The sequence below is a fragment of the Phalacrocorax carbo genome, chromosome 7 (assembly GCF_963921805.1).
Source record: "Phalacrocorax carbo chromosome 7, bPhaCar2.1, whole genome shotgun sequence".
NCBI lineage: Eukaryota > Metazoa > Chordata > Aves > Suliformes > Phalacrocoracidae > Phalacrocorax > Phalacrocorax carbo.
The window spans coordinates 3,925,243-3,936,358 of NC_087519.1; the positions used below are offsets into that span (position 1 = coordinate 3,925,243).

The 11,116-nt window shown below is 53.9% G+C and overlaps 1 protein-coding gene across 1 annotated transcript in view; it reads right to left on the reverse strand.

Moving 5' to 3' along the window:
- Window positions 1–6,845, reverse strand: part of PLEKHO2 (pleckstrin homology domain containing O2) — a 29,436-nt gene extending 22,591 nt beyond the window's left edge. The window contains exons 1-2 of the mRNA XM_064456107.1: window positions 6,631–6,845; window positions 1,179–1,331 (exon numbers count right to left, since the gene is read on the reverse strand). Of these exons, the coding sequence (XP_064312177.1) occupies window positions 1,179–1,331; window positions 6,631–6,639 (162 nt within the window). The 5' untranslated portion in view covers window positions 6,640–6,845. The remainder of the gene's footprint in view (window positions 1–1,178; window positions 1,332–6,630) is intronic.
- Window positions 6,846–11,116: the final 4,271 nt, after the last annotated feature.

Consider the following 11,116-nt stretch of genomic DNA (forward strand, 5'->3'; position numbering starts at 1 on the left):
AAAAAAAAAAGAGAACCAAACTAATTTGTCAGTCCTGTTGTTCCTGTAATCATCACAGCAACGCAGCTGCTGAAACATTTCCCCATTCTTCGTCCCTTGATGCACTGCACAGAAGCTTTAACGTGACTGTGGTTTTATATTATCCTGATGCCCACAAATGACCCAGATGCCCTTGTGTCAGACACCGCACAGGCACGTGGTCCTTGTGCAGACACGCAGTGAGAAATGCTCCTCCATCCTGATGCGCACACGAACTTCAAGCAGGGCTTAGACTTACCCACCCCTGATCTCAAACCTGCCTGGGTTGTAGCTTATGCTCTGCACTGTAATTTCTGACTTTTGGGGCAAACACTGCTCTTGCAGAGGCCCCTTCCAGCCCAGGAACCTCGGGCCTGACTCAGGAAAGAGCCACCTTTGCAGCCCGGCAGGACCAGCCCTGCACTCCATTCTTCTTGCATGAAGATGCAGGACAGATTTGGCTAGGCTCTTATTTCTCATTTGATTTGAAACAGCTCTAAATGAGGCCATGAACTTAAGGCAAGCAATTTATCTAGGGAAGTCCAGGAGAAGGCTCCCAGGGGTCCTTCGCTCAGTACTGGCTCAAGTAAAGGGTAAGGATGAGCCAAATCCAGACTGTGTCCCTGCTTAAGGAGGACAGCAACCACTCACAATCTTACCCTGCATCCATCGGTGGCTAAACTAAACCCTGAAGAGTCTGGCTAGCAACAATTTGAGCTGCTTGAGGGGTGCCAAACAGCTGCAAGGTTGCCTGCCGTTCCCTCAAGCGGCAGGTGGGAAGTCAGCCTGCTACAATCCAGTTTTATCCTTTAAATGCCAAAAAACGCACAGCACATATCCTGCTTCCGCTCAAAGCTTTGCTCTTTTTGCCTTCTCACAGGATGTCCTGCCCCCATTTTTGTGTTTTTGGTTTTGTTTTGTTTTTTTTTTTTTTTTGCAATGGCACTGTCAAAATATTTACTGCCTAAAATATTTATAATATATAATATACTGTAAAATGCAGCTGCTCTCTCTTCTTTATAGCATTTACCCTTCCTGGAGGTAACTGGAGAAGCTCTTTTGAAAGGAAGGGGCTGGAGGGAAGAGCAAAAACCACAGGAATATTTGTCACCAAGGGCCTGGTCCTGTCCCTCATTCAAGGCCGTTAGCTGTGACCATACCTCATCCTCATAGACCACGAGCTGCGTTTTCCGTAGCTGGATGTAACGATCCTTCCACAGTCCCAGGAGTCCCCCACTGCTTTTCTTAATCCAGCCATATTTCTCTGCGGTTGGAGCAGACTTTGGTTTCTCCGAGACCTCCTCCTTTGTATCCTGCAAAGACAGATGGGAGAAGGAATTATGTCAAAAGCACGTTCCATCCATTTAACGAAGGTCATCAGAAAGCCTGTCCAGACAAGACCTCAGCACAGACCACACATGGTCCCTCCCCACCATATCACAAGGGAAAAGACTGGCATCTTCCAGAGGAAAACTCAACGAGATCCCACCCCAGAGCTGCTGCAGGACTGGGAGCAGGCATGGACCCTGGCCACCCCTGGGGACACCTTTGGGATTGCAGCAAGCCCACCTTGCTCCTCCGCTTCCCCAGTGTCTCTGCTCCCCTCTCCGTGGAGGTATTCCCTGCTCGCTGTGCACCAAGGGCTCCTTGAAAACGAGCACCCTCCTCTCCGCTTTGCTCCTCCAGCTCTCTGATGAGCTGCAGCGGGACGGATCCTGCTGGCATCAGTAGCAACGCTCATGTTTTAGCCCACAGCAACTTCTGCAAGCTTCTCCTCCAGGTCTCTACATTTGGTCATTGCCCCCAAACCAAATCCCGTGGGCAAACCCAAGGCACGAGGGCCAGGACTTCATCACATCTGCACTAAAATGTTCCCAGCAGGCTGCTGCATGGTTTGTAGGCAGAGGGAAGGACCTGCAGAGAAGGCAGCACCAAGAATAGGGGTTTTTTTTTGTCCTGCCTTTAGCTCCTTGCTGTTTGTCACAGCCCACTCTCACCCACCCACAGCATCAGCACAGGGCACCCCAGCATCCTGCACTGGGAGGCTACTGGCTTTCCAGGTCTGGTAATAACCAGGAGATGCATAACTTCCCTGCTTTGAAAAAAACATCAGAAATATCCAATATCAATATTCTCATCAAATGGAGACAGGAAACCTAAGACGGGGAGCGGGGGCAGCCAGGTTTATTAGCTGATGGCCTTTACCAGCAGTTAAAGATGAGAGTTTTCCTCCTCTCCAGGGCACTGAAGAGCCTTTGCAAAGGCAAGATCCCCGTTTGCCTCCCCGCTGCTCCCAACACCCTGTGGACCCCTCGCTAATCCTCTTTCCCCAGAGCAAAGCAAGGGGAATCCCTCACTGAGCCAAATCCCCTTATACAAACACCTCGCCAGCCTTGTGACTTGTAAGGAGAAGCCAACCCCAAATCCTCCAGCGTCCTCCCAGGAACCCAATGTCCCCCAGCCTCGGTTTCCTCCATGTCCCTGTCTGTATGTAGAGGCAGCAATCCTGCTGCAGAAAGGCAGCACATTTGCACAAATCAAGGATGCACGACGAAGCCAGAGCCCCAACTGTCCCCAAACAGCCCTCTCTAGCTGCTGAATGAAACTTTTTCTTGTAGGAAAAAAAACCCGAAACAAAACAAACCAGAGCGGCTGGAGCTCAGACATCATATTTCATAACATGAGGAAATCCCATGTGCATGGAAAGGAGTCAAAGCTGGACGCTCCCATGGCCAGAAGAGAATGAGAACAGAGCGAGTGAGTACAGACGAGCTCCAAAAATTCGGAGGAGAGCCTTGCTAATAAATCTGTTTTCATGCACCAGACTCCCAACGAACACGCCCTTGGACAGCAGCCGCCATTGGAGTGAGCTGTTACTCTAAAGAGGGAACTCACACCCATAAAAAGAGGAAAAACAGATTAAATACCCCATGCACCCGCATTTATCCCGATCCCCGCTAAGGTCAGGAAAAGGCTTGGATCTGCGGGCTGGCTCAGGTGCAGACCAAGCACAAGAAACTTAAATAAACCATGTATCACCTAAAAGAAAATGAGGCGGAAATCTGTAACATCCTTGGCGCCCTTTGTAGAAGTTATTTCGATTGTACCGAGCTCTGTTTGAAAGGGCCACAGTACAGGATGACAGAGCATGAAATAGTTTGCTGGGAAACGAGGGGTACTGCATGTTTTTTTTTAAACTTGACTTTTTAGGTTGCCAGGAAGTTATATTCAGTTGTGATCTGCGACTTCAGCAAACATCAACTGCTGCACAAATATAGACCTGCTGGTTTCCTGATCAAGCGCCCTTTTGATGTCATTTTTAGATAATTGGGCACGGACTTTAACCTCCCTCATAGCAATTTTGCATGGATGTAGCTTTACGAAGAGTTTATCTGAGTGACTCCAGACAAACAGCTGCCAAAATGGTTTTACTCCTTAAGGATTTTTTGCTTTAAGATTAATTTTTCCTGCTCTTTTTCACCACCGGGCAGAAAGGCTATCTGAAATCACATGGCAAATATGTCTATCTGTGGCCTCTCCTGGTGCCCTGCAGAGTGAAAACTACCCTGTCTCCTCTGGTTTTAAAATAAAAGTACTCCCTGTGAAGACACAGAGCTTAACATCTACCTCTGAAAAAACAACCTGCCCCAGTAACCTTTTTTGTTGGAGTTCGGGCTCGTGCCTGCACTTCTGCACAAGGCAGAGCTGCAAAGCTAGGGCAGAGCTTGTCCAGCAGCCTTCAAGAGGCTGCCTGCTCCCGCAGGCTGGCCAGCTCTCCAGCCTCCCAGGGACGGTACCTCCTCTCCGTGGCACTGCAGGGTGGCCCTGCAGCTCACCCTCTCCCCAGGCCACTCAGGAGCCCTGGCTGGAGCCACCCGCCTGGAAGGAGCCACGCATGGGGTTCCCTCCACACCAGGCAGGACTTCGCAGCTGTGCCGGCATCTGGGCGCATCCGCAGAGAGGATCTGTGAGTCCCAGCCTGCCCCAGCTGAGCATCCCAGGAGAGGGAAGGTGAGATGAGATGGAGACTGCTGCTCTCAGCAGATGACAGCAGCCACGAGCAAAGAGCTCTGCCCCCCACACTGCGCAGGAGTCACCTGAGCTGGAGCTGCCTGGTGCCTCCTCTGCTCCCCTGCTACAAAATAGATGTGAGGGGTGCGATCCTGGGCTCTGCAGGTGCTGGGGGCTGCCCGGGCTCTAGGTCAGCAGCTCCCCGTTTGCACACACACAGCACATCGCAAGATGGGGGTGTAGTTGCAGTAATACCTCGCCTGCAGGTTAAGGGCGTAAAAAACCAGATGATGCAACTTGACCGTTCATTCCTGCAAAAGCAAGAAGAGTCTTGGAGGCGGTGCCTGACAGTTTTGCAGATTATTTTTATGCCACCCCTGCCCCAAATCAGCGAGGGGAGGTTGGCCAGGAAAGGGTACTGAAAGGAGGGCTTTGCTTCCGTCCTGCACTCTCTGCCTGTGATTCTACTATTAAAACTGGAGCATGGCACGAAAAGATGAGTTGCTGTTGTTAACTCAGCTATATGTGGGTATTCTTTCTGCAAGAAATACTAACATATCCTTCCTGGGATGTTCTTGGGCTGGATTCACTCCTGACGCTGGTGTAAATCCCTGAGAAGACATCAGCCAAGTGAGCCAGTGTAAATAAAGGAAGAACTGAGTTATCCCAGCGCTGGCTCATGCCAAAGGCATCACTCCCAAAACCAATCCATACGAGTCATTTTTGCAATTTACATCACAGCGGCGTTAGAAGCAAAACATGAGTTTCACTCTTCCAGCCTGGTTTAGACTCACGTCTTGCAGCTTAGCAGAGATGCCGAACTAGGGGGACAGGACAGCTTTTTATTTAACAATTAGGTGGTTATTTCTCTCCTCCCCACCCCTGTGTTTTAAGGGCCCATAAACCCACATACTTTTCACCTCTTTAACTAAAAAAAAACCCCAAGAGCGGACTCGTGGTGGTGCTTTTACAAGTTACATATAGTGCACAGAAGTACCTTACCCAGTTACAGTAACTTCATTTAAAGCAAGCAACTGGTTTATCACACACTCCTCCCTAGCAAGGCACTGACGAACACCTCCCAGGAGACGACCTGCATTTCCAGACCTCCACTCTTTTACTCCCTTTCCACATTATCTTCCAAGCCCGGCTGTTAGCACTTCCACTTCTCCCCAACCCACGGGAGCAAAACCGTCTCACTGGAAATAAACAGCTCAGATCCACATGAAACTTGGGAAACTGCATCTGACGCCCCCTCCTGAAAGCAATCACCCGAGGATTCATTTATCGTTAACGAGGAGCGTCCGCTCAGTCGGCCGGTGCTGGGGAGGCAGTGGGGCAGCCGGAGCCCTGCCAGCCCTCCTCGCTCCCAAACCCCAGGGGCCATCACGAAGCCCCTTGGGCTGGCAGGTGCCTGGTGAGCACGGACACCAGCTGGAAGCAGTTTCTCTGCTGTGGATTAATTTCATGGATCCTGGCAGATAACAACAACTCTCAGTGGCTACCAACTTGGACTGCTTTGCTGTCTCCCTGCTGTCTTGAAAAAAGCTTTCATTTTTGCCACAAGATGTTGGGTGCTGAAATAAGGGGCTGGGGGGGTGGGAGGTATGGGGGGAAGAAACAAGCCACAGCTACCAGCAACGCATGTACTAGAGCCTGAAGTCCTCCAGCAGTCCGTCCTATTGGGAGCTTTCTTTGTGCGTGAGCAGCAAAACCTCGTTTAAGGAAAGGAAGCAGGAATCACTGGGTGGCTGGCTGAGGGGAGAAAACGACCTGTTTAACTTGCTAACAAATTTGTGGCATCTTAATCAATTTGCACGGGGACGGATTATTGGGGTGTGATCCCACGACACGAAAACCTACACATGCAGGAGAAGCACCGCTGCCCTACTCAGAGTTAAACCCATCCCAGGCAGAGATGGAGGAGGAGGACAGACTTGGGGAAGGCTGCTAGGTATGTGGACATGGCCAAGCTTGCGGTCTGACCGAGGCCCAGCTCCAGTACGGAAGTACAACACCCCAGCAAGAGTCAGCACAAGGTGGCCTGAGCAAGCGTGGCATTCGAACAAGCCCGAGTCTGCCAGCACTCGTCCTCCGGCAGCGCCAACATTTGCCCGTCAGCCTCACCCGGCCGGTTAGAAAGTTTAAAACCCAAAAAGCTCTCGGGATGCTCCATCCCGGCAGCTCCAACGCACCCGGCCGAGCCCAGAAGGCAACAGGGGTTACTTGGGCAAAGGGACCCCCATCCTCTGGGGGCTCCATTTCTGCCCCCACCACCTCCTGCTGCCAGACCCGGGCGGAGAGGGGCTAGGGATATCCCAGCACCGGTGGAGACCCCCAAAAAGCCCAAAGTGGCCGGTGTGGTCCTCCACCCTTCCTTCCTGGCTGGCAACAAGGGGGTCCTGCCCCGTCCCGGGGTCCCCTCCCTGTCCCGTCCCGTCCCGTCCCGGGGTCCCCTCCCTGTCCCGTCCCGTCCCGTCCCGGGGTCCCCTCCCTGTCCCGTCCCGTCCCGTCCCGGGGTCCCCTCCCTGTCCCGTCCCGTCCCGCCCCGCCCCGGGGTCCCCGTCCCGTCCGGTCCGGTCCGGTCCCGCTCGGACTCACTTGCTCCATGGCGGGCCGGGGCCAGTCGCTCCTCGCCGCCCGCTCAGGGGCTCCGCCGCCCCCCTGCACCGCCCGGCCCCGGGCGGGCGGGCATGCCGGGCCGAGCCGGGCCGAGCCGAGCCGGGCCCCCGGCTCTCGCCTCCGAACCAACTTCTCGGGGAGCAGCAGCAGCAGCAAACAGCAACGCCGGGTTTCCGGCGGCTCCGGCGCTGCGAGTGAGGAGGCGGGGATGCTCCCGCCGCCGGCCCCGCCTGGCCCGGCCCCCCCGCCTGGCCCGGCCCCGGCCCCGGCCCCGGCCCCGGCCCCGGCCGCGGGAGAGGGGCTGGGACCCCTCCGGGACAGGCTGGGTCTGGGGGAAAGGAGGGTGGGACTAAGTCCAAGGGAGGGGGCCCGTGGGATGAACGGGGTCCCTGGGGTCAGGATGTGGCTGCAGGGTGGGAGATGGACGGCGGGGCGGGACAGGGTCCCTGGGCTGGGGCAAGGAGCTTGGGGTGGGAGAGGTCAACAGGAATCAGGCAGGGTCCCCAGGATCAAATAGGGTCCCCAGGGATCAGGCCAGACCCCCACGGTGGGACAGTGTCCCTGGGATCAGAGGGTCCCCAGGGTCAGCCAGGGTCCTGGGGCACAGGGTGGGACAGTGTCGGGGGGCGGGGGCCAGGCAGGGTCCCAGGAGCAGCAGGACAGGGCACAGGGCGCAGAGAGGGGCGGGATGCCCACATGGGTACCATGGTGGCACTCTGGGCATCGTGAAGCCCCTGCGGAGCAGCGCCCGGAGCTCAGGTCCATGTGGCACCGTGACTCCCTCGGCTGCAGCGGTGGCCCCTGACAGCGGGGTGGTCTCAGGACAGCAGGTTTCAGCAGAGGGGTGATGAAGTTCCTTAGCCCAGGGCAAACAGCTGGGGAATGGTCTTTGGTGGCAGAACTGGTTAACTCAACAAGTCACGCTTGGAGCTATTGTTCTCTACTGGTATTCAGCTTTGCAGACTTCTGCTTCTATTTCAGACCTGCTGGAGGGCTCATGTACCCAACAGCCTGCCTGTTTTTTCTTCTAATTATTTTAGTCAGTCTAAAAAAAGATATTACCTCCTTCTGCAAACCTTGCCTCCATTGTTCTCAGCAGAGAAGATAAGGAGAAAAGGAGAAGAAAAGTCTCTACACCCATTACCTCCAGGTTAAATGCTCTTCTGCATAGGTATGGCAAGTGCTGGGAGGAAAAACAAGAGACAGCGTCTGCTAACCAGAGGTGAAAGATATACCAGAGCATCCATCAGGGCTGGCTGCCCCCATCCTGCAGGGCCAGGGGTTAATGGAGGAGCTGGGAATCACCCTGGGACACACCAGGGTTTGAAATGAGAAATCCTGGTGCTGTCAAGGCGCGTTGACAGGGAAAAGATTGCCGTGTCAGCAGAAATACATCCCGCACGGGGAGGGGGAGAAAGCCACTAATAGATCTGCTGTGATGAATTTGGCTTTTGACAAGAGGCCGAGGAGCTGAATGCGCTCAGAAAAGCAAAGGGAGGACAAACGGGGTCTAACTGGCCGTCACTGGTGTGAGTGGGGAGAGAGGACAGCACCGGGGGCACATGTTGTGCCCACCACCATGGTCAGGGCATTGCCCAGGCACCGCACTCGCCCCCCTCTTCCTCTCTTCCCCAGGGTTTTGAGGCAGGATCCCCCTGTTTGTTCCACTTGCACAAGGCTGCAAGAGCAAGAGCTCTGCTGAGCCAGGACCAGAGCTCCTAAGAGCAGCTACGCACAAATAATTATTAGTGATAATTAGCAAAAACACACTGATGGCATCTCCTTCACATCAGCTTAGCCCTGGGTTTGGCAAAGGCTCCGGTCTTGCTGAGACGATCTCCTTGTTGTGTAAACACCCTCTGTGGCCTCCCCATCTCCTCCTCCATGGCTAGAGCCAAACTGGGCAAAGAAAATGCTGTTAAAAAGAGCGATGGCGATGGCACAGAGGGGCCTGGCCCAGTGGCCGGGAGGTTGTGAGCATCATTCAGAGTTCTCCTTTACCTTGAACAAGAGGCACCTCTGAAAGGTTTGCCCAGAAAATGGTGACTGGCCATTGTCATTCAGAGCTGTCACCAGGCTGGGATTAGCTCTCTGCTGCCTAACACCAGGTACAAGCTGGTTTAAGAATGTATTTTCTTTTTTTAATTTTCCCAGCATCAAAATGGGACTTTGAGTGGGGAGTGGGAGCATGCCAGCTCAGCCACAGGCTTTTCCAGTGGGTGCGTGACTGGTGTGGCAGTGCGAGCTTGGCTGTGGGACAGTGCCAGCCATCATGTAATGAATTATTGAAAAAGGTGATATTTTAGCCAGGCTTTTAAAATGACTGAAAAAAACCCCCAAAGTACCAGAAATGTTGTTCAGTATTTTCTGTTTTCCCAGCAGGGCTGGGGTTGAGGGAAAACCACTGGTTTACAGATAGGGTGTGGGCTCTGGTTCCAACTCTCCTGGAAAATTTTAATCGGTGAAAAAGCAAAGAATATTTTTAGCATGCCGTCAATGTGCATGTGAGGAAGTGTGTGTTGGAAGAGCATGCAATGCAGGGGCTGCATCCTTGTGATTTATTGGCTGCCTTCATCCTTGCAGGCAGACCTGGAAAAAGGCACCGCGACCCTGCCGGCAGGAGCAGCTGCTGCGGGGGGACCTGTCGTCTGCAAGAGGAATAAAGGGAGGATGCTCATTGCACGAGAACATGGAGGCTGGTCCAAAAATGCTGTGGCGAGAGGTGTCGGGCACGCGTCTGCAGTGGGGCCAGGCTGTCCCTTCAGGGTGGGGCGCGCTGCCAGGCTGTTGTCTTCTTTGTTGATAAGAAGTAGCACAATGCTGCTCTGGCAAAGTGAAACAGAGTCATGAGTGACACGGAGGAGGTTGGGCTGGTGAGTCACAAAACCGAGGAAGCTCGTTTGCAAGGGGACCTGTGAGTCTTCCTGCTCTGAGCCTCTGTGGCTGCATTTGGGGTCTTGTAAAACTCAGGGAGCAGGAAGCAGAGGAGGGGGCAATGCCAGGAAGCCGGGTGTCGGGAGCTCCAGACACACAGCCATGGCTATCTCAAAGCAGCTCAGGTTTGAGCTGGGACCAGGATGGGAGGGGAGTCCCCCCTGCCCTCCCAAATGTTGGCAAGCCCGTCCCTCCAGCCACAGGCACCACTTGAGAGAGCTGTGGTTACCATCACGTCTACCTGCCATCCTTTCCCTGCTCCAGGCAGGCAGCTCCAGCTCCTGCATCCAGCCCAAGGTACCTCATCACCAGGGTCAGCCACTCCACCTGCTCCCGCCTTGGTTTCTCTCTGCTTCAAGTGGCAATAACCCATCTCCAGGGCGCCGTGAAGCCTAGTTCATTAGTGCCTGGCTTCATTAAGTGCTTTGGGAAGGGCTGGGAGGGCAGAGGCTCATTATCACAATTACCCTGTTATCTGCTTGGCAGTGGGGAGGAGGAGGTGGACATGCTGGCAACGCTGGGAGCCAGTGCTGGGCTCAAGGCAGCTGTGGGGCTCCTGCCCTCAGCTGGAGGAGAAATCCTCAGCCCCTTCACATGCATGGCATTAAATTAATGCATGCATGAAATTAATGTGGCTGTTCTTAATTTAATCTGTGCAGTTGGGGTTAAAATAAAGAGACCCTGAGAAAGCGCAGGGTCTGAATGGACGCTCAAGGGTAGGGCTGAATTCAGGCTCTTGATGCCAAGTAGAGCTCATGGTGCCTTCCCCTCACCACGTGTTCGTGAGGATAAAGCACTTCTCAGGTGGAGTGCAATCTACCTGTGCTAGACAAGAAATTTTCAGGTGGCCCCATCCTCAGATGATGCACTGAGCATTAGCAGCAGCAAAGGCTGGAGGAGATGTGAGACCACAGACATGGGGCTAGTGTGGAAGGAGGGCTCTCCTCACCTCCCCACCTGCTTTCTGGGCTTGAAACTTGGGTTTTATGGACAAGCCATGTGAAAGGATGGTGCTTCCAGCCACGGTCTCTGCTGCAGTGGGGCAGTTGGAGTTAGCACGCCTGGTTTGGGGTTTGGCCAGTAGCTCCTGACCTGCCAAGCTCCTGGTCCTGGTTTTACCTGTTTTCCTCCTGGCTGATAAGAGTCCGAACTCTGCCCAAATCAAACCCGGGATTTTGTGCCACTTGTGCTCTGTGTTTTAGTTATATGCTTGGAAGAAAAGACCCAGGTATCTGCCAAAGCCATTGGCCTGCAAGTGCTTGCAAGAACTCATGTGCTCTCATTGCTGATCTTGCTGATTTTGAAAGGAAAAGCAGTCCTTGGTGCAGAGGACGTCTGGATGTGCCACCGCAGGCCAGCAACCGCAGCCTGGGCTCACAGGAGGGACAAAGCAAATCCAAAACGGTGGGCGAGGAGGTCACTTGCTGGGGCAAAATGGGGAAGATGGATGGTTTAAATTATCTTAAAGGCGACAGTGAGTTGAAGGATTGTAGCCAAGCCCTGTGGCATGATGGCAAGTGGGCAATGAGCA